This window comes from Pteropus medius, unplaced genomic scaffold, assembly GCF_902729225.1.
Source record: "Pteropus medius unplaced genomic scaffold, Ma_sr-lr_union100, whole genome shotgun sequence".
NCBI lineage: Eukaryota > Metazoa > Chordata > Mammalia > Chiroptera > Pteropodidae > Pteropus > Pteropus medius.
Genome location: NW_024356249.1, coordinates 11,047,406 through 11,071,854, shown reverse-complemented (window position 1 = coordinate 11,071,854; position 24,449 = coordinate 11,047,406). Strand labels below are relative to the sequence as shown.

At 47.4% G+C, this 24,449-nt stretch overlaps 4 protein-coding genes across 5 annotated transcripts; 3 read left to right on the top strand and 1 right to left on the bottom strand.

The window, feature by feature from the left end:
* Positions 1-7,958: 7,958 nt before the first annotated feature.
* On the bottom strand, positions 7,959-12,848 carry GCC1 (GRIP and coiled-coil domain containing 1). Its single transcript, XM_039860580.1, has 2 exons — positions 11,576-12,848; positions 7,959-10,684 (listed from the first exon to the last, which is right to left on the bottom strand). Exons 1-2 carry the CDS (start codon positions 12,605-12,607, stop codon positions 9,389-9,391), a joined length of 2,328 nt encoding a protein of 775 aa, XP_039716514.1. The 5' UTR covers positions 12,608-12,848; the 3' UTR covers positions 7,959-9,388.
* LOC120601055 (uncharacterized) lies at positions 11,609-15,656 on the top strand. The gene is made up of 5 exons (XM_039860668.1): positions 11,609-11,720; positions 12,046-12,049; positions 12,163-12,337; positions 12,476-13,145; positions 14,905-15,656. The coding sequence occupies exons 1-5, from the start codon at positions 11,609-11,611 to the stop codon at positions 14,928-14,930; spliced, it is 987 nt and encodes a 328-aa protein (XP_039716602.1). The 3' UTR covers positions 14,931-15,656.
* A 73-nt stretch (positions 15,657-15,729) lies between these two features.
* ARF5 (ARF GTPase 5) lies at positions 15,730-18,773 on the top strand. 2 transcript variants are annotated; one of them, XM_039860582.1, is made up of 6 exons: positions 15,730-15,921; positions 16,456-16,536; positions 16,853-16,962; positions 17,436-17,507; positions 17,974-18,181; positions 18,289-18,773. In XM_039860582.1, exons 1-6 carry the CDS (start codon positions 15,855-15,857, stop codon positions 18,357-18,359), a joined length of 609 nt encoding a protein of 202 aa, XP_039716516.1. In that variant the 5' UTR covers positions 15,730-15,854; the 3' UTR covers positions 18,360-18,773. The 2 variants fall into 2 exon arrangements, with proteins under 2 accessions (XP_039716516.1, XP_039716517.1); XM_039860583.1 differs by having other exon boundaries at positions 15,739-15,921; positions 18,056-18,181.
* Positions 18,774-20,462: 1,689 nt separating this feature from the next.
* LOC120600985 (fascin-3-like) lies at positions 20,463-24,395 on the top strand. Its single transcript, XM_039860581.1, has 3 exons — positions 20,463-21,918; positions 22,257-22,375; positions 23,991-24,395. Exons 1-3 carry the CDS (start codon positions 21,213-21,215, stop codon positions 24,177-24,179), a joined length of 1,014 nt encoding a protein of 337 aa, XP_039716515.1. The 5' UTR covers positions 20,463-21,212; the 3' UTR covers positions 24,180-24,395.
* Positions 24,396-24,449: the final 54 nt, after the last annotated feature.

The following is a 24,449-nucleotide window of genomic DNA, read 5'->3' as shown; positions in this document are numbered from 1 at the left end:
GATTTTCAGTCTTTCTTATGATTTCATGGAGATGTTTGCTGGCCTGGACTCTGACCCAACGTGGTTAATATAAGCAGGGAGGGGGTGGGGATGGAAGCGCGAGGGCCTCAAGGAGCAGGACTCGGGACTGTGGGTCAGACAGGAGGTTCTAGGCTCATCAGCCTGCCGGAACGTATCAGAACCTAGCTTCAAGGGTAGCGGGTAGAGACAGAAAAAGACTACTTTTCCATCCACTTAAGAGACTTCAAAGGGCTCAGCCCGGCCCGAGGCTAGGAGTTCCAGAGGCATCTCGTCTGACCAGGCTGTCAGTCTACCTTTCACAGTCTGTCATGAGAAGTGTACTCGCCTGTTGTGCACACAATCAGAGGCCTGAGAACCCAAGGCCCCGAATCTGCTCCTACTGACCCAGTTGCACAGTGTATATACCCTCGGCCCCTACCCATTCTCAAACTAAACTCTCAAGTTTGGCACAAAGGCTGGCAACACTTTCAGATCCTGACTTTGGCTCTGCCGCAGATGCAAAACTTACCTCAACTCCCTTCATGGGTCGACTCTTCCCTAAGGGCCTTGGGACATCACCCAGGGTTACCGCAAACTCACTCATTGTCACTCATGGTCCTTGAAGTCCTCACTCACCCTCGGACCACAATGTGCACTTCTGCTCCAGTGCTCTCATCTTCCTATCCACTCACCCACGACTTTAAAACTCTGTCTTTTACAGACAGGTAAATGGAACTTCTCCATGTACTGCCCGATGATACAGGTATCCAATAACTACCCTTCAAAGGAGACATACTGGATGACATTCTTTTTTAAAAATGGTCTAGCCAAGCCAGAGCAGAATGCTCTGATGAGGGTAGGGACACTATATTTTGGGGAGATTTAATAAAGTTTTAATTTTAGAATAATCTTAGGTTTATAGACAATTTCCAAAAACAATAAAATTCCCATATATACTCCAAACACAGTTTTCTTTATGATGAACATCTTACATTAGTATGGCACATGTGTCACAATTAATGAACCAATATTGATACATTATTATTAACTAAAGTCTATATTTTACTCATATTTTCTGTTTTTACTTAATGTCCTTTTTCTGTCCCAGACCCATCCTGGATACCATATTACATTTAGTCATCGTGTCTCCTTCCACTTCTCTGGGCTGTGACAGTTGGGACACTATCTTTTAGAATGGCTCTGCCATCTCAGACTAAACTGTCATGCATCTCCACACTACCTAGGAATCGATGAACAGGGGGAGGAAGGTCACAGGGGAAGATATGAGTCACTCAGGGTGTAATACATGGGGCCTGACCCAATCTGCATGGTTGATAAAGTTCCATTAGAACAAGTGAAATAACTCTTACAGTGGTGTGAGGATGGTATCTTGTCCTGTAAGAAAAAGTACCTTGGTTTGTACAGAACAAGGAGAGGAAGAGGAAACAGATGAAGAATAAAGCCAGATGTCTACAGCCATGCTACCCCGAATAAGCCCGATCCTGTCTGATCTGCAGGGTCGGGCCTGGTTAGCACTTGGATGGGAGACCACCTAGGAAGACCAGGTGCTGTAGGCATAAAAAATAATAATAAATAATAATAATAATAAGGGATTGTAAGCTGTCAAGGTCCTTGCAATCTGTGAGGTCAACCAAGGGTTGCCTCGCCTAAAAAAAAAAAAGAGAATAAAGCCAGATGCCTGGGAAGGAGATCTCAGAATGTGTATTAACGAGGAACTGCTCTATCAATGGAACTGGAAGGAGAGTGAGTAGCTTGAGGAGCCAGAGCAAGGCCAGCCAGGGGAGCCGGGACAGACACTGCTACTTCACATCCACCAGGGAGAGTAGGGACACAAGCACCTTTGTGCACTCCATCCCGAGATTCTTCGTTCTCCAAACAGATGGATAAACTGCGTGATGGGCCACAGAGATGTACCAGGCTCACAGAGTCCCTCCCCTGTGCAATCAAGGACAGTTGTTTCCCAGAACCAGAGATGGTTTTCAAGTGGAGACACCCTCAGGAGTCACGGGACATGAATTCTACTCCATTCTCTATTTCCATCAGCATATTCTCTACTTTATCTCCATAGAGAACAGAGCCACCATCTCTCCTTGTCTAGGGCCAGGCCAGCCTCAGATAGTGAACATTCTGCTGACCCTAGTACTGGATGGGGGAGCAAGGAGATCTTAATATATGGGAAAGAAAGGGGTGACCACTCCGAGGCCTGCAGAAGGAGCAGAGGGGAGGGAAGAAAAGCTAACAGGAGGTACTTTTCCAATCTCTTCTTCCTATCCTCTAATTATTCATTTCGCCTCCTTGATTGTCCTAGGATTTCTTAGTAACCTTATTGAGATATAGTTCACATGCAAAACAATTCATCCATTTAAAGTGTATAACTCAGTGGTTTTTAGGGTTTTTAGTGTATTCACAAAGCTGTTCAATCATCAATCCTAATTCCAGAACATTTTCATCACCCCCAAAGTAAACCCTGTACTCACGAGCAGTCACTACCATTCTTAGCCTCCCTACTTTCCAGCCCCCAGCAACTACTAATCTGCTTTCTGTCTGTATTGATTTACCTATTCTAAACACCTCATATAAATGGAATCATACAATTGCCTTTTGTGTCTGGTTTATTTCACGTAGCATAATATTTTCTGGGTTTTTCCATGTCGTAGCATATATCAGTACTTTTATGGTTGAATAATATTCCATTGTACGAATATACCACATTTTCTTTGCCCATCTATTAGTTGATGGACATTTGAGTTGTTTCCACCATTTGACTATTACAAATAATGCTATTATGAACATTAGTGTAAGTTTTTGTATCAAAGTATGTTTTCAATTCTCTTGGATATATATCTAGGAGTAGAATTGCTGGGTCATACAGTAACTCTGTTTAACTTTTTGAGGAACTGCCAAACTGTGGTTGCACCAATTCTTTCACATGAGCAAGAAATAAACTTCTCTGCGGTTTACACTTTTGGGTTTTGATGTATGCACAATTGAGCCTAATTAGAACTTGGCCATTAAGTCTTTAGTGTTTTATAAATGGGTACATAGCCTTTCATTGCCAGGTATTTCTCATCTGCTCAGTAAGACTGGAAGAATTTGAGGCTGGGGATCATGTTATCTTTCCACATCTATCACAGAGTCCAGTATCATGCCATGCCCCAAACAGAATTAATTAAAATACTTCTGGCTGGCTGGCTGGCTGGCTGGCTGGACGGACGGATGGATGTAGGAGCTCACACAAAGTCTAAAGAACACGCAGAGACTCACCAGCCTTCTCATTCTGTGAGTGAGAATTTCCTTTCTCCACCATCAGTCACTGAGCTGCATCTTCTATTCTATCTTTTTAATTACAGGATACTTTATGTTTTCTGTTGAAATTTATATGGAAAGACACTAGGTGTTGCTGCTTTCCCATGAAAAAGAATATTGCTAGGAATTATCCAGTAGTACTTTAAGCCTTTATTACCAAGAAATGAGAAAGAATTTTGATTTTCCATTTTTGCTTTTGTCAAAGTTCTTTCCAGATAAAATATTTACAAAATAAATAGTGTGGTAGGCAGAATAATAACCCCCTACAGCTGCTCATGTCCTAATCTCCAGAATCTTTTAGGTTGCATGGCAAAAGGGAATTAAAGTTGCTAATTAGCTGACTTTAAAATAGGGAGATTATCCTAGATTATCTGTGTGGGCCTAATGTAATCACAAGGGTCCTTAAGAGTGGAAGAGAGACAGAAGAGAGAGGAAGATGTGACTACGGGAGAGAGACTCAGAGAGAAGTAACGTCGCTGGCTCTGAAGATGGAGGAAGGGGACCATGAGAAAAGGAATGCAGACAGCTTCTAGAAGCTAGAAAAGGCAAGGAAACAGATTCCCCCCTTGAGCCTCCAGAATGACACACAGCCCTGATGCCACCTTGATTTTAGTGCAGTGAGACCCCTATCAGACTTCTGACCTCCAGAACTGTAAGATAATAAATTTGTATTATCTTAAAGTCACTAAGTTTGTGAAAATTTTTTATGGTAGCGATAGAAAATCAATACATGTACTAATAATATGTTTCTCCACTTCGTCCTTTTGAAAGTAGGAATCCACTTCTTAGGAAGACAGTGGATGAGGGTTGGTGACAGTTCACCAACACATAGTTAATTTATGATTGTATTATGTTAGCTAGTATACATATGATGTCACATCACTTATATAATATTCTGGCAGGGAATGCATAACCTGAATCTAATCACAAAGAAACATCAGACCGACTCAAAATAAGGAAGCTTCTATTTAAAAGGGGGGCGGGGGCTATAGTCTTTAAAAACGTCACTATCATAAAAGAGAATGAAAAGGTGAGGAACTGTTCCAGATTAAAGGAGACTATAGAGACAACTAAGCACAATATATGATCCTAGACAGGATCCTACACTACAGGAGGAAAAAATCCTATAAAGGAAATTATTGTGTTAATTAACAACTGGAATGCAGATGGTGGATTTTATTATAGAATTATACAAGGCTGGTATTTTCAGTCTCTTGTTCATTCAGCTATTTATGGAGCACTTAGCATGTGCCAGGTTATGAAAAGTCCTGACAGCACAAAGATGAATGGGGCATGATGGGGCATGACCTTGAGAGATTTAAAAGGTAGTTAAGGACAGAGAGAAGTTAATTTAAAAATGAAAGTACAAGAAATCACTGTGCCCATGGTCAGTATGAAAAAAGTGCTGAAGGATCTCAGAGAAGAAAGTACCTGAGCATCCCTGGGTATCAGAAAAATCTGCATACAGGAAGTGACATTTCAGCTGAGTCTGAAAGGACAAGACCATACTGCAGAGGTTTTAGATGGGGTGGGACAGTTTTAAGGTAGAGGGAACAATGTGCCTAAGTATCCTAGGTTTGGAAAATGCATACTCTTCAGGTGATACTGTAGGCACTCAAACCAACACAAATAAGCTTGGCCTTATTTCAGACTCCTTCAAATCTCATCCCAGCTAAGGCTCCAGGTTGGGCAGATATCTCAGGGGAGTACACAGAACACCAGGACAGGATGTCCCCCAAAGGGCCTGTGAAATTCCCTAGACTGAAGCTTCATTTTTGGAGATCTGATAGCTGTTGAACTTAGGGAAAGAAAATGGACCCTACTCTAAATACTAACCCCCAAAAATTTTGACTGTGTGGACATCAGAGCCTCAGTTAATACAAAGTTTATGTGTAATCGACACTTAAAAACACATATTCACATGAAATCATATCGGTATTCATTCTCTCAGACGTGAAAGAGAATATGAAAATATTCTAAGTGGTAGCCCATAGGGATGGACAAATTTATACGGAGCCAGATATGGTCTCAATGGTCAAGGGACAGGGTTTGCCTCCTTACAATGGTCATTAGCCTCCAAGTGGCCTGCACTTTACTGAACCCCCTGCATGGTAGGTTTGTCAGAACCACTATTTAGATTATCCAGGAGATCCGGGTCCCCCCTCCAAAAAACAGGAGGTCATTACATAAACTCACATAAAACTGACTTGCAAGAGAGTCCATTTCAAGTTTTCAGTGTGAAAGAGCTCTGCTGATAGGAGAGAAATGAGGCTTCTGGGAAGTTATAGGCAGTCAGTTGCCACTGAAGAGATGACCACCTGGACTCCGCTTTCTTCCCCAGCCCATGCTAGAAATACAGCCCCCTGGATTTCTCAGTGAGCCCTGTTTTCAGTATTCCGCGTTGCCCTCTGCTGGAAGGCAGCACAGACAGCAGAAAGAGCCTGGGCCACGGATTCATATAAACGCGTTTGAATCTGGGCTCTCCCATCACGGACTCTGGGCCCTGGGTAATTCATCTTGCAGGACTCTGTTTCCTCATCTGCAAAACAGATAGGCGTCATAAGACTGTTGTAAGGAAAATGCTAGATGTCAGCTTCATAATCCCGTTATTTTTCCTTTTGTTTACAGCAACATTTGTAATTAAGAAACACAGGACTTAAGAGCTCAGTCTAATTTCTAATTCTGCCACTTAACATTCTTGGGGTGGGGGGAAACGCAGTTTAGCCTCAACTTTGTTTTAGGTACTGTGCTGGTTCTTTATGTATTTTGCTTTAATCTGAGAATATAACTCTAAAATAGGTATTATCCCCATTATAAGAAAATTAAGCTCAAAGAGATTAAGTAATTTGTCAAGGTCGCACAGCTGGCAGGATATTAGACTGGGATTTCAATCCAGAATGTCTGAATCCAGTTTCTTGCTCGAAAATCATCAATAATTAGGCCGCTTGGGGGCGGCAGCGGAAGAGAGTGAAGGGGAGGGAGTAAAAGTGGTTGAAGATTGGGTAAAGTGACCGACCATTCGTTAGGGCTCTATTTCCAATTCCCAAAGCTGTTTCCCCAGCTTTACTAGAGGTTATAGCTGGAACACACTATAACGGTAGCTGGTACACAGCCCTCCTCTTATTTTGTTAGAATGATCCAAGATCTAAAATTAGCAGCCATCTAGAACCTGGGGGACAGAGCAGCTTTAAGGCTCTTACGAAGAACCAATGTGGCCTGTTCAACTCTACAGTGTAGCAACTTTGCTAGACTGCAATTTATAGCTAGAAATTTCCTCTACATTTGAACCAGCCCAGTTCAGTCTGGAGATGTCTTTCCATCCCCAGAAATCATCTATGAAGACAGGCCCAGACCCTCCAAGTCCTGAGAAGACAGGAGCACCCAGATGAAGCAGTCTTTCAAGTTAACCAAGCTTGGTTCAGACATCAATTAGTTACATGACCTTGGGCAAATTGAACATCTCGGCCTTTGCTTCCTCATCTGTAAAATGAGGATAACATCACCTGTGAGGAGTAACTGATATAATAGGTGTGAATGGCTCAACAAGGTGCTGGCACACTCCACAAGAGTTAGCAAAACAACCCTGAAGTAGCAGCAATTCAGGACAAGGCCGAGAGCCTTGGGGTTCTATGTAACAGATGGGGACTTACAACCTCAAGGGCATGGTAAATGGACATTTATATCCCAGATTGGAGGTACCCAATAGGAGAGAGAAAGTCTTTACAGTTGTCATCTTGCCTTCCTTCCATTTCCTCCATCTCTTCTTCTCAGCGATCCTCCAGATCACGTGGCAAGTTAAACAAGTTCAGTCTCATTACTTATCGACATAACTCGTGCACTGACATTCCAGGACCAGAGTTCAAGGAAAATTTATTTTTCTCTGAGTCTGATCAGAATTCTTTCTCTTTCACTTCCTTTCCTTTCTAGGAGTGCAAACCAGTCAAATAACTGAAAAGCTTATTTGGGGGAAAAGGGTGGGGAGACAAGGAACTTGTATCCTTAAGGGTAAGAAGGGACCAAGTCTTTTCGCCTCAGTCGGGAGCATTCACAGACTTATGTATATCGATACTTTGTCAGAAATTGACTTGTTTCTTTGTTCATCTGATATCTTCTCAAAAGTCAAAGGCACATGAATTATCAGCCCCAGGAAAGCAACTGTTACTATGGCTCTTTCTATTCTGTCCCAAACCACCTAGAAATAACAATATGAATATATATATAACATTTAAGGTAAGAAAATTAAGGAGATGAAGATGATGATGATTTAATTTAGTTTGATGTACTGAGAAATTTTTCCAGGATACCACGAATCCTGATTTGAAGCATAATAAAGCATTCCTAAAGAAAGTACTTCTAAAGTTTAAAGCAGTAATTACAGAAGTCCCAAGCCCGCTCACTAAACCCATGAGACATCTTTTTCCAACATACCTACCTACACATACACACGAACACACGCATGCACGCACGCGTAATTCCAGGCTAAAAAAAAAATTGTGTTGTAATTGAGGCAGTTCCTCCCTAGATTCAAGCTCATGGTTTAATATATTATTTCCATCCTTTTAATTTACCGTTTACAGTCACACTCTATTTGTGTCCAGATATATGTATATACCATTAATGAAGCACACAGGTCAGTTATTCAGGTTTAATAATTCCACAGTTTATGTTATTATCGTTTGAACACATTCTTTGCAGATAGTCCAGGTCACCCAGCCTCCAAATCAGAACATTTAATCAAAGTTTTCTGCATTCCAAGCCCTCGCAGAACAGATCTCTCTGATGAAATAACAAAAGAATACATATTTGTTCAGTTGGGTGGCAAAGCACTCAATTTTGGTCTTTAGGATCCAAAGATTTCTATAACCAGCAAGAGCAGATGGGGACAAGGAACGAATACAGAAATGGATACTGTTTGAATCTGACTCAGAATTCTGAGTCCCTCCTTTCCAGACTGCCTGAAAAATAAGCCTCCTTTCCTTAAGTGCAGAATGAATCTACTTATGTAAGAATCTACTTAGGTAGGAAATCCCACAGGAGGAGGAGGAAAAGTTACAGTAACACATAAAGGGAAGATGAAGACTGTGGACTAACACTCTACTGTCTCCCTAAAGGAGTGTGCAAAATACCCTGGTGACAGTGACCCACAAACACCCTGGCTGCAGGGACGTGGAGATTTAGCCACTTTCCTACAGCATACTTCTGGAAACTTCTGCAGCAAATCTTCCTCCTCTTCCCTATAAATCTGAGCTAATTCCTTGCATCCAGGCAGGATGAGAGCTTCCTGATCAGACCCCTTAGTGGAAGGTCAACATTGAAAAAAAGATAGCATTCACTCACAATCTCAGGCCAACCTCAGGCAGGCAGGTTAAGGCAGGGACATGTGTGAAAGGTCCGTTGTAATCCTATCCAGGCCAAAAGCAAGTCACTTGGGAAATCCCTAACATTGAATTGGTGCTCAGGGCTCCCTCCAGGATGTCACAAGTGGTGTGTTTTGTCTAAATTAATTAGGTCCTACCCACCCCTAACCAGACCAAGCTCCCCAGTTCTAGGATGAACTCACTATTCCTTGGCCTTTTAGACTAGTGGACAATCTGTCACTATTTCAAACTTTCTGGTCCCTCTCTAGCCTGGATTTATGTCCCCAGAGAATTGGGGCAGCAGTGGACCAGACTCAGACTGAGATGACGGAGAAAACAGCTGGTCTTTGTACATGTTTAGAAATTAACTGAACTCCCTTTGGAGTCATATTTACTCCTAGCTCTGCACCTGGAGCATAATATTAAAACAAAAATGTCTCATTTTCAAAGATTCTCACCATTTCCCCCAACACACACACCACCAGAAGATGCCATCCCGCCCAAAACTGCCAGTGTCCCTAGGGCCTAAGCACAAAGTAGCATTAATGGCATTTGGCAGAAAATCCCACCCCATTTTGAAGACTCCTCCCAGTTCAACACAGTGAAGTAAGATATGAAAAGGTAAGAGAAGAGGCAGTAGAAACCAGAATCTGTCCCTTCCCACATAACAGGCACAGAAATTTCAGGAGTTAGTGAAAACAGCATCATCTCTTGCCAGAAGGCCACCAGCTACCACTGGGTGAGAGCCGCGTTATCACTTGTTTCTCCTCTGGACTGAAATGCAAGATAGTCAGGATAGCTGTGAGTGTCTGCTGGCGGCCCAGGCTGTCAGGCAAGGTCAGGAAGCGGTAGATGATATTTTTGAGGTACTCCAGGTTGGCTCCTTCCCTACTCTGGTCCCTGATGTTCTTTTCAATGTGGCTCTGCAGGACTCCAACCTCCTCCCGATGCCGCTCGCCCTCCTCCAGCAGCTGCTCCTGCAGCTGATGCACCTCAACCTCCAGCCTGTGCTTCTGCTTCCTCAACAATGTGATCTCCACCTCCTTGCGGGCCAATTGCTCAGCATACAGGAAGAAAGTGGGCTCATTGGCCGCAGCTAGTTGCAGTGCTTGGGTCAAACTATCTGGGGAAGCTGTGTCAGCCGGGTCCCCAGGACCCCCACTACTCACAGGGCTTCTGCGTCCTGGCAGCCCAGAGGACAAGGCCACAGAACGCAGTTGCTCCAGCTCCAAGTCCTTCTCGGCCAGCACTGCCAGGGCACGGTCCCGCTGCTTGTGCAGCTCCTCCTCCAGTTTCAGCGTGCGGTCCCTGAAATCCAGCTGGCTCCGCTCCAGCTCCTGCCGGTGGTGATGCTGTACCTTGGCCAGCTCCTGCTTCCAGTCCTCGGCCTCCTGCTGGTGCTGGCGCTCAAGCTCCTCACAGGACAGCCGCAGGGAGATATACTTCTCCTTCAGCTCAGCAAGCTGGTTCTGGGCTTCCTCCAGCTCCTTGCCCAGGTTCCCGTCTTTGGCGTTCTTGTTCTTGAGAATGACCTGGGCCCTCATCTTGTACCTCTCAAACTCTTCCTTCAGCTGTTTCAGCTCCTGTTGGTAGTAGAGTGCAGTAGCCTTCTCCCCATCGGCGGCCTCGGAGCTGGGCATTATCTCCAGGTCACAGAGCTTCTCCACATCCAAGGTCACCTGGCTTTTCCTGGCTGCCACCTGCAGTAGCCTCTTCAGCTTCTCCATCTTGTCCTTCAGGACATTGACGTCCAGACTGGATTCCTCTCCATGGCTGTCTAGAGGGGACCGGCTGGAGGCTGCAAGAGCCAGTGTCTTGTTCTCCAGGTCCAGCTGCAGAATGCGCTCCTTCAGCTTCTGGATGGCTAGTTGGTCCTTCTGCTTGGCTTTCTCATAGGTGCCCAGCAGTTCCGACACCTCAGATATTTGGTTCTCCAGGGATGCCACCCTCTGCTCTTCCAGCTGAGATTGCTGGCGTAGTTGATCCTCTGCAAGGGCTGTCTGTAAAACAAGAGAACAGATGGAAACGCATCCAGAAAAGCGTCAAAGCCCTATGGCAAACTTTGAGAAAGCAAGAGAGGGGAGCAAAAGGGTCACAGGACGGGGATAGCCTGACAAGAATAGGAACTGGGGACTTTTCTGCTGATTTGGGAGCTAACAAAAGTTCCTGTAACCTGCTTGGGTTCTGCTCTCAGACATATGTTATATCAAACAAATTAAGAATCTTCGTATATCTGCTTTTGTCCTGTTTTAGTGCTTCCTCTTTCTTCTATCATACACTGAGCTCACATATAAAGTGTGTTACGTTTATCAGGTGCTTCCCCAAATCCTATTAAGAAATCATATGACATTCTTTTACTCTTCTAATATTCCTGGAAGATCAAATCTGAGTTGGATCTCTCCCCATACTGAATGGAGGCACTGTAAAATAGCATACTTTCCAGAACACACAAATCTTGACTAACAGCAATTTCAAAAGGTCATTTCTTCTGAGAAAATTCCCTTTGCCCCCTTCAGCCACCCTATCTATAGGCACATACCACTACCTAAATCTGTCATGTACCTACAGGCACACACATGACTTTTCACTACATGGCTGCCACAGTACTGCTTCACAGCGCACAGCTGGTAAGATGCCAATGGCCAGAAGTGCAGAGCTGTCTGGCTCCAACCCAGCCTATACTCAGAAACTCCACATCCTGTTGGAAGCATGCTCTGTGGATACTGTCAACACCACAGAGAACACAAATTCCCAGGACTTACAAATAAAACTTTTTGAATAGCATCAAAAATCAACAGTACAGCCACCTAGATCTAACTATCAAAGGAGGAAAAAGAACCTTACTATTTCCCACTTCAGGCTAAAAGAATGAAAGAGATAAAAATAATTACCTTCCTTATTTCCTGCTGCAACTGAGCCTGGAAATGGCTCTTAAGGTAGGCAGCCTCTTCCTGAAGCTCCTGCAGCCGGGGGTCTGGCTGATTCTTCTCATCCCGAAGAGCCTGCAGCTCACCTTTGAGCTCCTCCACCTCAGAGGTCAGCCGTTTGGTCTGCAGTTCAAACCCTTCCATTTGACCAACTGCATATGCCCGCCCCGCCAGGGCTTCTCGGGTCTCTTCCAACCGAAGCTCCAAGTCTTGGCGTTGGGTCCTCTCCTCCTGCAGCAGTTTCTGGAGCTCACGCAACATCAAGGCATGGTCACTCTGCTCTTGTGCCCGATCATGCTGTTGTGTGATAAGTCTGGCTTTAGTTTCTGCTATCTGCTCCTGCAGCCCCTTCAATTCTCCCTCCAGACGGTCCCTCTCTTCCTCTGCCTTTTTACAGGCATCCTCTAAATCCTGTTTCATCTTCTTCTTGTCAGCCAGGTAAGAAGCTTCCATGCGGGATTTCTCCTGGGTGACTGTAGCCAAAGAGCTGGTCAAAGTAGCCAACTGAGTCTTCAGCTGGTGCAATCGTTTTTCTACCTCCCCACCCGCAGATGGTCCATCTCCACTGCTACTGCTAACACCACTCTCCGACCCGCTGGCCTCTTCGGACTTTGGAGGTGGTGGTCCACGGGTCTGTCTGTCATCTTCCACCCCAAACTCACCTTTGGTGCTTGTGAGACTGGCCGCTGTATCCAAGCTGGTGGCAGTCCCAGTGCTATCTTCGCTGTGAGTGGAGCATCGGTCATCCACGGAGTCAGGACAGGTGAGGCCTGGAGGCTGAATAGCTGTGAGGCCCACATCTGCCTCGTGGGATACCGACAGCACTTTGATGCTGGCCTCTAGCGCTTCTTTCTCTTTCAGTAGGCTTTTATAGGCGCGGACCACATCCTTCAGACGTGCCTGGTACTGGAGGAGCTGCTGCTTCTGCGTCTCAATGGTCTCCAGCAGGTCCTTCTTGCTGGGGCCGCCCCCGAAATTCATCCCAAACTTCTCCATGAGGATACAGAACGGTTGTTCAACGTCAGCGCGGATAGCCCTGGAGAGGGTCGCGAAGACGCTGGTGGGCTCTGCTGTCCCCGCAGTCCCACACCTGTTCCTCCCAGCTGTCCGAGACGGATGCAAGGTGGCGGGGCAGGATGGCAGAAGCGCCACCGGGTCCCAGGCACGGAGGACGGGGGCGGTCCTACCCTGGAGGCGGGGCGATGCCAGCACAAGAGGAACTCACTGCCAGGGATCGCCCGCCGGGTCTCAGAAGCCGCTCAGCGCTTCCCACTCGTCCGGGCCAGAGCAGCCCGCGACAGCCCTCGGCCCACAGTCCGCCAAGGGTTTAAGCTGAGCGAAACCACACGGAAACTTCTTAACTACAGCGGCCCCACAAGGGCGCTTCCGGGTCCGCTGGAAGTGACGACAGCACGACGGCTCAGGCTCCGCCCCCAGTGGGCACGAGGTGGGTGGGGCTACTTCAGCGAGTGGGTGCTTGGCGGCCTGTTGAGAACCAAGTTGGGTGCGAGCCTATCGCTCTCTGGAGAGCAGAGTAAGCAAAGCTGAGGACAGACGTGTGATTTTGCCTTCGCGAGGTTCCCTGAACTTGCCCCCAGACAACGATCAGCGAGGGACTGGGGGCGACGTCGCATAGAATCCTTACCAAATAGCTCCGTGAACGACTTGTCCCCACTATTTCGGAGCTCTAAAGAGCAACAATTAAGACTCTCATTTAAACCAGGAAAACTCTTTCTAGGACGGTGTTTGGCACCTAGTAGGGATATGGTATAATAATTATTATACTGAGTTCTGCTGAGTTGATTGAACAGATGTTTATAGAGGGCATCCTATGGCCATGACGTCTGTCCTAAATGCAATTATATTCCAGGAGCTTTACAAGAGTTTTACTACGTAGTCTTTAAAATAATTCTTAGTGGATATTATTAGTGGACATTATTTTACAGATATGGAGACACGAGGCACAAAGAGGTAAGTAACATGTCCGAGGTCACACAGCTAGCAAATCTAGGAATCCTATCCAAATCAATCCAATTCTCAACACACCAAATTCTGTGCTAGATGATCACCATGATGAGACAAGGTCCTGCCCTCAACGAGTTCACATCTAGTGGAGAACCAGGCATGCGCAAGTCCTGCCATTATACCACTATATATATTCAAAGTGATATGGAAGAGGAAGGAGTCCTGTCTAGGGAGGCAGAGAAGACTCTCAGGGAAAACAGTTTGGGATTTGAAGGATGAGTAGTGATTGCCCATCTAACTAGAGATGAGAGAAACAAGCATTCCAGGCAGAGGGAAAAGAATGCAATGACTCCTGGGTCATCAGGGTGCCTGGCTCACCTGGGAAGCATTGAGAGAGAGTCATCTCAAGGCAGTAGTTTAGGGTATGTGAAGGGGGTGGCAACAGATGGGGGTGGCATTTAGATTTTATCTTGGGTGATAAGACACTAAAGGATTTTGATCACAAGAGTGACATAGTCAAGACTTGTATGACAGGCATTACCAAGGGGCAGGAGACCTGTGAGAAGGCCATTTCAGTCGGGGGGTAGTGAAAGAGGGCAGTGACAACAGAGAAAGAAAGAGGCTAATAAAAGAGCTGAAGATGTAGAACTGGCCTGACTTGTTCACAATTGGTGTATTATTATATTGAGACGCTTTTAAATGTACTCTTCCATCTTGTAAAAGCCTTGTTAGGAATGCAAGTCTATGACTGAGGAGTAAAGTCAAGCACTGGTATCTGGTGTCCAAAGTCTGTTCTCCTACAGACTTTGCAGGTCTGGATGGGGAAGGTCCTGGGGGTCTCTTCAGACCCAGTTTCTTAGTGGCACAGGTAACATCCAGCTGTATTATACAAAACATTCAGATATATTACTTATCATTTTTATCTTTACCATAACCTCATGATAGGGCAGATATTAGTCTATTACGGATAAGAAAATGACAGGTTGTAAAGATTGTTGAACGCAAGCCCTTAAAAATAGGCAGAACTGAGATTTGAACTGAGGCCCAGAACAAAGCACATAGTAGGCATTCAATATTTATTGACTAAGTGAATGAGCAAATGGAGTTCTCTGGTTCCCAGCTCACCTCACCATGTCCAGTCCATAAGCAATTGATTCTAGAAGCCCACTAGAATCCAAAATAGCCAAAATGCATGCCCTTGCTACACTGAGCAACCAATCAGTCCAGTTCAACCCAACGAGCATTTGTTAAGCATAAACCTAGCATTGAACCGGGTTTTGCTATAGAAGATATTTATAATTAATCCCTATCTTGCTATTTCCTTTCAGATGCTGTGTGGGGAACTCACAGCTGAAACTCTTTGGGTGTAAGGAGGCATGATGATCCTGACAACATCCTGGATAGGTGTGCATTAATAATCCAGGATCCCAGGTTTGTGGCAAAGTGAGGAAGGAGCTTCAGAAAGGCTGCCTGGGTTCAGACTGAAAGGCATTGCGTCTAGGCCCATCGAGGCGAAGGTCGTGTTCTCTAATATGCAGAAGCAATGTCTAGGACCGCGCCGCCCAGAGCTGGTAATCTGCTGGTTCTGCCGTTGGGATCTATGGAGCAGGCGTTTTAAGGAACCGTGAAAGCCAGCTATTACGCGGGCATTTCCCCTCCCCCGCCCCCGCTGCACTCCTATCGCGATTCTGCGGTCCCTGAACCACCTACTAGGTTCTAAACCTCTCGCTGGGAGCTGAGGGGGCAAGAGGGAGGACTAGGACACCTGCACGGAGCTTCCGTACCCCTAAGACGTTGGTGCACACGGTCGATGTTGCTAGTTTCTAAGAACTAAACCCAAGCCCAGAGTGGGCTGGACGCAACAAAAAAGCCCTGCAGCTAGCCACTGAAATCGAAAGTGGGGGCCGCTGTGCAGCGTTAAAAGCTATTCTAAGCCCCGCTCGAGCTGTCGGTTCAGCAGCCGCAGATGTGATAGGCGCGCTGGAAACGGAGAGAACCTGACCCTTTCCCTCTTTAAAGACCGCGCGGGACCCAGCCAGGTTGCGGAGGAGACTCGCTCAACTTCAGTTTCTCCGCGAGCCACTAGGCGAGGCGGGGGCGGGGCTGGGGGCGGGGCCAGAAGGGGGCGGGCCCGCGGTGACGTAGGGCGGGCCGGGACGCGCGGAGGCGGTGGCGGCGCCTCCTCCTGCTGCTGCTGCTGCGCCCCATCCCCCAGCGGCCGGCCGGTTCCAGCCTGCACCCCGTGTCCGTGCCCGTGCCCCCTCCCCCTGGCCCCGCCATGGGCCTCACCGTGTCCGCGCTCTTTTCGCGGATCTTCGGGAAGAAGCAGATGCGGATCCTTATGGGTGAGGCAGATCAAGCGCGCGGCCCAGACGGGAGCGCCGGCCCCCGCGCAGCCTTCCCTGCCCCCGCGTCCCTCCAGCCCAGCTCCCCCTGATATCCGACCCTGAGTCACCCACTTCTTAACCGCCCCTCTCGCCTCGGAGCCACTGCTCTCTGGCGGGTAGCGGTCTGTAGCGCCACCCCCGGGGCCTGAGACCGAGAACTGCGGGCCTGGGTGGGGTGAAGCTCCCTCCGCCCCAGCCCCGCTGGTAAGAAGGGAGGATTCCGCCCTTGGAGACGACTTTTAAAAGGAGCGCGGCCCTCCTGTGCCCCTGACACCCCCAGTCCTCTCCCTCCCCTCGCCTGCTTTGGGAGCAGGAGTTGGCACTCACCACCTAGACTGCCCTTAAGGCCCTGAAGGTAGATAACAGCGCGCACCTGGAGGCGCTCGGGCTCTTCGCCCCCGTCACCATCCGCTGTCCTGGCCTCTCCCCTTCCCTGGTCTCTAGGGGGCTCCCTCGCTCCCATCTCCATCCCTGTGCCCCTCTCCTTTGCAGTTGGCTTGGATGCAGCTGGCAAGACCACAATTCTGTACAAACTGAAGTTAGGGGAGATTGTCACCACCATCCCCACCATAGGTAAGTCTGGAGGCGAGATTGGGAGGAGCGGGAGCACGGCGACAGACCTCCTTAGGGTCTGCTCCCTATTCTGCATCTCTGTGCTGGGAGCTGACACCAGATACAGATACCTGAGAAGTGGGTCACAGTATCTTTATGTGCTTGATGGTGCTGAGGAGGGGTGAATGTGACCTAGCCCCGCCCCGTCTGTGGACTGCAGGTCCTCTGGACTTCTGTTCCCTTGGGCCTTGATCATTGTGTCCCTGCTGAATCCATGTGGTTTTAGTAAGTTCCTTTCAGAACTTTCTGTTCATTTTTTGTTTTCAATTGTCTGCAGGCTTCAATGTGGAAACAGTGGAATACAAGAACATCTGTTTCACAGTTTGGGATGTGGGAGGCCAGGACAAGATTCGGCCTCTGTGGCGGCACTACTTCCAGAACACTCAGGTGGGGAGGATGGGGGGGGGCTTGTCTCTCCAACCCCGGGGGAAGCAGCCTTAGGGTTAGGAAGACTGAGATGTTGGCCTAGGCTGGGCCTCCAGACAGTGAAAAAGCCTTAGTTCCTTCCACCCTCCCTTTTGTAAGCTAGCCTCCACTCATCCTTCAGAACTAGCCTTAGTCTTCTGAGACTCAGGCACCTTAGGCCTCTTTTGAGGAGCAGGGCTCTAGGCTCAGGCTGCCTGGTCTGCTCTCACGGCATGTCTTTTCCCTGTTCGCATGCATGTCTTTTAGCTAGACTGCTTGCCTGAGGGCAGAATTTGTATCCTTTGCAGCTTGTCTCTGGTTTGTGCCAGGACATCTGCAGAACCTTAGTGGAAGTTTATTAGATGAGAAGGGTTTAGACACAATTAAAGAGAGAAGGAGTCAGACTAGGGTATGTCCTAGGCAGGCGTGATTGCTCCTCCTTCCTTCCCACGTAGGGCCTCATCTTCGTGGTGGACAGTAATGACCGAGAGCGGGTCCAGGAGTCTGCTGACGAACTCCAGAAAATGGTGAGCACCCAAGGCTCTGGAACTGAGCCCTCAGTTCAGAGACAGAAATCTCAGTGCCAGTGTGAAAGTCAGGAAGCGCCGCACAGGCCTCCAGTGTCCGTTTCTCTTTGTGGAGACAGACACAGGGAGGATCTCACCCTGTTTTGAATTTGGGTCAGGTAAAAAGTATAAGACTGACCTTTTCTTTGAATTTTCATGTCTTCATATCTGAGTCTGAGAAGTTGGAAAAGGGAAATAATATGTGGTGGAGAGAAACATCATCTTACATTTTTGTTTTTCCGTTGGGAAATTTTGTCATTTTGACTAATGCGAATACTCAGATTAGAAAAAGGCCCCTTCTAGAGGCCTTTTAAGGTAGAGACTACCTTAAAGCCAAGGTAGTCTCTAGCTGATTTATAACTGTGTCTTGTGTTAAGCGAGAAGCAACATAATATTATATTTTTCCCACAAATATGCTGGAAGGTAGAAAGGGGGCTCCCCTACACAACAGGAAAGAGGGAACCTGGGGACCCCAAAGGACTCTAGATTTCACACCTTCGGCATCTCAGCTGCAGGAGGACGAGCTGCGGGATGCCGTGCTGCTGGTGTTCGCCAACAAGCAGGACATGCCCAACGCCATGCCCGTGAGCGAGCTGACGGACAAGCTGGGCCTGCAGCACTTGCGAAGCCGCACGGTGAGGGTCCTGCGTCTCCCAAGGGAGCCACAGGCTGGGGCAGGAAATAAAGGCATTTCCCTTTTCTTCCCTGCTACTGACCTGTTTTTTTTACCTTCACCCCACAGTGGTATGTCCAGGCCACCTGTGCCACCCAAGGCACAGGCCTGTACGATGGGCTAGACTGGCTGTCCCATGAGCTGTCGAAGCGCTAACCACCAGGGGCCGGCCCCTGCTGCCCGGAAGCTCCCGCGTGCATCCCTGGGATGCCCAAACTCCCGGACTCCTCAGGCAGTGTCCATCCCTCCTGCTCCTCCTCCCACAGACTCGAGCCTCTGCTCCTGCTCCTGCCTGCATGTTCTCTGTTGTGGGAGCCTGGAGCCTTGCTCTCTGGGCATGGAGGGGTCCACTCTCCTGCCTGCTGGGACCTGTGGGAGGGGCTTCCAGGGCCGAGGCCCCTTCTTCCAGAGGAGGAGCAGGGATCTGGGTTTACTTTTGTTTTTTTTCCATTTTGGGTATACCCTTGGGGCCAAGTGGGGAGGGAAGGTGAGGGCTCCGGGTGGTGCTATGATATGGCACTGGATATTGAGTAATAAATTTGCTGTGGTTTGTACGTGGTGTTGTCTGTAGCCTGGAAGCTTGGGGCTGGGTTATTGGGTGCAAAGACAATATGGGAGAGACTCAAAGACTCTAAGGCTGCAGGGGCAACCCCCCTCTCCCCAAGCACACACACACCTTGCTGCCTTCATCTAGCTCGGCTTCTCCCACCTTATTCTTGCATCTGGAAGTGCTTTAGGGGTTCCAGTGGGGGAAATCCCATTCTTTCCCCAATTCCAAGGGGCCTTTGCTGAGGGTAACGGGCTCTACTTCCATGCTTCCGTATACCACATAACTTCCATTTCCTATCCATCTCTTAGCTGGCCATGGTTCTTAATGATTACTATACACATTAAAACTTGAGGGGGAAAGAAAATTTGTTTAAAATGAGATTCTTGAGGCATGCTTAAGAAAAAGTGATTCATCAGGACTGGTCTGAGGCCCAAGAATATGCATTTTTAAAATCACCCAGGTGATTCTGTAGTCTATTAGCCTTATTTTATCAAACAGGATTACAGTTCCTCACTCTGCACCACTGGGACTCTTCCTACCTGGAAAGACCCCACCCATGGGGAAGCAGTAGTGCGGCTGGGGCTTATGTCAGGGGTGTTCCCCGCCTAGGCCATTCTCCTTGCCCTGCTCCTGAGCCAGTCCCTCCTGTTCACTATGAGTAATTTGATCCTTGCTGGTTATCTATCTAGGGTTTCCTCACCCTCCTTGAAAAGTACCTGCTGAGACATTTTGGCATCATCCTCCCAAGGGCCATAAAAGTTAATAGATTTTTCTTGGATATTGTGAACTCCAAAAACCCTTTGAGTCTCAAGGGAGCCAGGCAGAACCCACTTCCTGGGAGGCAAGGGGTTGGCTTCTATCCTATGATTAAAAAGAAACAAGTGAAGGGGAGGAACTTACCTGAAGTCGCAAGTGGTCACTGGCACAGGCTGAAATTCTGATTCTCTGTCTTAGCTCAGCCAGCCTCAGTTCCTGGAATGATGTGGGAGGCTAACGCAGGAGGCCTGAACCCACTTCCTCTGGGCCACGGATTGGTATTGCTGGGCCAGTGCCCTTTCCCCACGATGGTGGGATGAGAGGCAGCCCTCACAGTCACAATGCTCTCGGGTCACAGAGGTGCTGGGCCCTAGGCCAGCCTCTGCCTGGAAAGTTCCCTCTGGGAACGTCTTCCGGCGGGTACTTTGGCCTGATTCCAGGCCCTATGGCCTGTGGAACCTCACCACTGGGGGGAAAGCTGGGCCGGACGGAGTCATCACCTGTGGTGCCGGCCCCATGGATGAGGTGGAGTGGATGCAAAGACAACCCAAGCCGGAAGACCTAAGGGTTGGGCTCATCAGCTGGGCAGGATCCTACCTCACTTATGAGGCATATAAGAATACAGTCACTGCTACTGCAAAGGGTTTGGGCCGGAGACAGGTAACAAAGCAAACCTGTACTGGAACCATTTTTCCTAGTGACTAAGCTCTGTGTGTGTGTGTGTGTGTGTGTGTGTGAAGGGGAGTTGATTGTAGTATAATTGCACCAGCCTCTGCCATTGCCAGACCAAGACCCTCCTACCCCAAGCTCTTACTCACAGATCTTCATTGCTCCATACCCACCTCTAAATCTATTCCAGGAGGTAAAGCCTCGACCCTGGCCTTGCTACTCTGTCTTGCTCTGGCTGCCTCCTACCCTCCATACCAGCACAGAGTGGTTGTGTCATCATAAAGAGGAGGGATAGAAAGCCCAGGCTGGAAGGCAGAATTGTGGGCTTCCAGGGGTAGTTGGATCAGTGGAGTTATCACAAAGCCTGTGTTTCTGTTCTGGTTGTAGTTTGAGAATGGGGTGCTCTAGGAGCCCTGGCAGAGAGTTGGTTCTCATTTTAAAGAGGGATATAGGCACATTCGGGATGGTACTACAGAGTGAGGCAGTAGCAAGTGCCTGCCAATTATAATAGAGTTGATCGCACCTGAAGTAAACCATTGTATGTCAGATGTTGTGCTCCCACCCTCATCCCTGGAGCCCAGGTCTGCTTGTAAGAGGTCTTGCTTTTCTCTTGCCATGTAGGGAGGGTGGCTTTTGGGGATGGAGGTGTTGGCCGAGTGTGCTATCCAGGCACAGCAATGAGAGAGAAAGAAATAAGACAAACCACAACATTTCTTGAGAAATTAGACATTGAAGGAAGTGGTCAAGGGAGAGAGGTTACCTTCTGTCAGTTGGAGGAGTTAGGCATGTAGAACTTCTCTTGGGCTCTTGAGAAGCCCTATGGCTCCAGTGCTAGCGGTGCCCTGAGATCTTTTGATAACTGTTGGATGAGAGGGTGGAGGAGCCGACAGCAAGGAGGCCAATGTGGAAGGGAAGTTGGTTGGTCTCAGTGAAGGTGCTGGGGTGATGCCAGGGGTGACAGTTGCAGGGCTGCTCTGTCTAGTCACTTGGAAGTACTGATTCCCTCTTCTCCCTCCCAATGCTTCAGACCTGGGAGGTCCTGGTGAGCAACGAGCACGACACACAGGCTGTGGTGCGACTAAGGAGCTTGAAGGGCCTCTACCTTCTATGTGAGGCAGATGGCACTCTGTGCTACGGCCGGCCGAGGACCAGCCACCACGGATGCTTCTTGCTCCGTTTCCACCGAAATGGCAAGTGGACCCTCCAGTGCATAATCAGTAGTCGTTATCTGGAGTCTGATGGCGAGGACGTGTTCTGCAACTCCCGGGTCCTCTCAGCTTACCACATGTGGACCCCTCGGCCAGCCCTACATGCCCATGTGGTCCTCTACAGCCCCCTCAACCGCTGCTATGCCAGGGCCGACCCCACCACGGGTCGAGTCTGGGTGGACGCACCAGTTCCCTGCCTGGAGGAATGTGGCTTCTTGTTGCATTTCCAAGACGGATGCTACCACCTGGAGACCTCTACACACTCCTTCTTGTCCCACATAGACCGGCTGGTCTCCCAACCTTCAACACAGACAGCTTTTCACATGCAAGTGCGGCCTGGAGGGCTCGTGGCACTGAGTGATGGAGAAGGAGGCATGTTGTACGCACAGGGCCCACGCCTGCTCCTGGCCCTGGGCTCTAATCCCCATAGGGGCGAGGAGTGGTTCATCCTACAGCACTGCCCGACCTGGGTGAGCCTCAGGTCGAAGACTCGGAAGTTCCTCTCCATCGTCTACGGCAAGTGCTGGGTCCAACAGAGCCATGGAAGGAGGGAGGGCTGGCTGCTGAAAAAAGAAAAATGTGTTTGGGATCAGCGAGGATTTTGGAACCTGTTCCTAAGGAAGATCTTGCGGTCCTAAGAGAATCTCTGTGCTGTAGAGAAGGGTGATAAAGCAGGGGCATAGGCTTTAGGGGAAAGTGGCCTGGGTCTTCTCTAGGATACTACGATCCACCAGAAAGTGATGAAGGCTGAGGAGAGAAAGCAGAGGGAACCCCAGCCATGAAACTTGGAGGAGGGGCTGAGACTGCGGGTAAGACCAGACTCAGGGTTCTCACGGCATGTTCTTCCTCTGCAGATGTTGAGGTGTATGCGGCCTCTGAGCACATAACCCCAATGTCACTGTTCCAGTTTGAAAGTGACAATGAGAACCACAACTTGCAGCTTCGTTCAGCCAATGGCTACTACCTAGCCCAGGTAAGACCTTGGCTTTCTGAGCAAGGCAACCCTTAAGCTCTGGGTTCTCCCTCTCTGGACATACTTTCTCCTTCTTCAAGGAAGATGACCAGATGGTGAGGTAAACCATAGAAGTCCTTGTCAATAAACATTTATTTTCACCCAGAGGGCCTATATTCATCCAACAGGACCTCTTTTTTAAAAAATCAATTTTATTGAAGCATAATTCACATACAATAAAATGCACCCGTTTTAAGTGTACAATTCAATAAGTTTTGACAAATGTACATGCCTATGCCACCACGCCTCAACCATTTCACAAGTTAGAGAATATTGCTATCACCACAGAAATTCCCTCTTGCCCCTTTCCAGTCAGTTCCCTTCCAGCCTTGCTCTCCCCACTACCACTAATATGTAGTCTATACTGTAGATTACATTTCCCTACTCCAGAATTTCATATAAATGGAATCCTAATGTTACAGTAGGTATGTTTCTTTCACTCAGCATAATATATTTGAATTCATCCATCATGTTGCATGTATCCGTAGTTCATTCCTTTTTATTTCATAATACTGCTCATAAACACAAGCATAATTTGTTTATCCATTCACTTGTTGATGAATACTTGAATGTTTCCAATTTGGGCTATTATGAATAAGTTGCTACGAATATTCATGCATGAGTCTTTTTGTGAGCTTATATTTTCAATTATCTTGAGCAAATACCTAGGATCGCAACTACTGGGTCATGTGATAAATGTGCATTTACCTGTATAAGAAAATGTCAAATAGATTTCTATAGCAACTGTACCATTTTACATTGTCACTAGTCATGTACGAGAGTTCTAATTGCTCCACATCCTCATCAACACTTGGTATTGTCTGTCTTTTTAATTTTAGCTACTCTAATTGATGTGTAGTAGCATTTTATTGTGGCTTTAAATTGCATTTTCTTTATAATTAATAATATATGAGCATCTTTTCATGAGCTTATTGGCCATTTATACATTTTCTCTGTGAGGAATCTGTTCATATTTTTTGCCCATTTGTTATTGGGTTGTTCGTCTTTTTATCGAGTTGTAAGAATTCTTTATATGTTCTAAGGTCTTCAAGTTCTTTGCCAAATATACGTATTGTAAATATTTTCACCCAATCTGTGGCTTGCCTTTCCATTTATTTAGTTGTGTCTTTTGAGCAGCAAGTTTTAAATTTTGATAAAATTCAATTTCTCTGTTTTATAAATGGTTAGTGCTTTTTTTTTGTCCCAAGAAATCATTGCCTACTCCCAAGTTACAAAATTTCTTCTTTGTTTTCTTCTAGATGTTTTATAGTTTAGTTTCACTTTTATGGCTATGATCCATTTCAAAACGATTTTAAAGTTTGGGCTGAGGTTTATTTTTCTCTATGTGGTATATCTGGGTTCCTTTTTGATACTGGGCTCTGGAATACAGCACAGACTGAGGAAATGGAGAGCTGAGGTCATAATACGTTTTCCAAAAAGCATAAAGCATACCTTGGGGGAATGAAAAAGGCTAGTGGGTGGGATGTGGGGAAGAGGGTCTAGGAATAAAAATGATGAGAAGAAAGCTGAGATTTGAATTCCTTGCTTTCCTTCTCGTTCCCAATGTTTTCTCCAGAGGCGCCATAGGACAGTGATGGCTAATGGGCACCGGCTGGAGTGTGACACCTTCTTCCATATGCACTGGAATTGTGGCAAGATCATGCTGCAGACTGCTAGTGGACGCTTCTTGAGCATCGCACCCGATGGCCTGCTAATGGCCAATGCCACCATTCCAGGTGAGCTAAACAGCCCTCCAGCCAGCTAATTCCAAGTCAGAGATGCTTTCAGAAGGAGCTGGGATATGCTGGAATGAGCACTGGAGTTGGGGTCAGAAGTTTTGGATCTGTATACTTGCTTTTAGTCATTGAATTTTTGTCGTCACTTGGGCAAACCACCCCTGAGAGCTGCAGTTTTATTGTTTTCATTATCAATGAAGATGATTGATATCTAACCGGCCTGCCTCACAGGATTATCACGAGAATTAAATAGATTCACACATCTCGAAGGAAAAATATTAAAATTACTAAGTGCTTTC

Excerpts from the sequence above, each read along its gene's own strand:
- LOC120601055 (XM_039860668.1), top strand. The coding sequence starts at position 11,609 with ATGGCTCTTAAGGTAGGCAGCCTCTTCCTGAAGCTCCTGCAGCCGGGG. Across the intron at positions 12,338-12,475 it reads GTCCCAGTGCTATCTTCGCT|GCTTTTATAGGCGCGGACCA; the intron begins GTGAGTGGAGCA and ends CTCTTTCAGTAG. Across the intron at positions 13,146-14,904 it reads ATCGCTCTCTGGAGAGCAGA|ATGCTGTGTGGGGAACTCAC; the intron begins GTAAGCAAAGCT and ends ATTTCCTTTCAG.
- GCC1 (XM_039860580.1), bottom strand. The coding sequence starts at position 12,607 with ATGGAGAAGTTTGGGATGAATTTCGGGGGCGGCCCCAGCAAGAAGGAC. Across the intron at positions 10,685-11,575 it reads TGCAGCAGGAAATAAGGAAG|ACAGCCCTTGCAGAGGATCA; the intron begins GTAATTATTTTT and ends CTTGTTTTACAG.
- ARF5 (XM_039860582.1), top strand. The coding sequence starts at position 15,855 with ATGGGCCTCACCGTGTCCGCGCTCTTTTCGCGGATCTTCGGGAAGAAG. Across the intron at positions 15,922-16,455 it reads GCAGATGCGGATCCTTATGG|TTGGCTTGGATGCAGCTGGC; the intron begins GTGAGGCAGATC and ends TCTCCTTTGCAG. Across the intron at positions 17,508-17,973 it reads CTGACGAACTCCAGAAAATG|AAAGGGGGCTCCCCTACACA; the intron begins GTGAGCACCCAA and ends GCTGGAAGGTAG.
- LOC120600985 (XM_039860581.1), top strand. The coding sequence starts at position 21,213 with ATGCTTCAGACCTGGGAGGTCCTGGTGAGCAACGAGCACGACACACAG. Across the intron at positions 21,919-22,256 it reads GTTCCTCTCCATCGTCTACG|ATGTTGAGGTGTATGCGGCC; the intron begins GCAAGTGCTGGG and ends CTTCCTCTGCAG. Across the intron at positions 22,376-23,990 it reads ATGGCTACTACCTAGCCCAG|AGGCGCCATAGGACAGTGAT; the intron begins GTAAGACCTTGG and ends TGTTTTCTCCAG.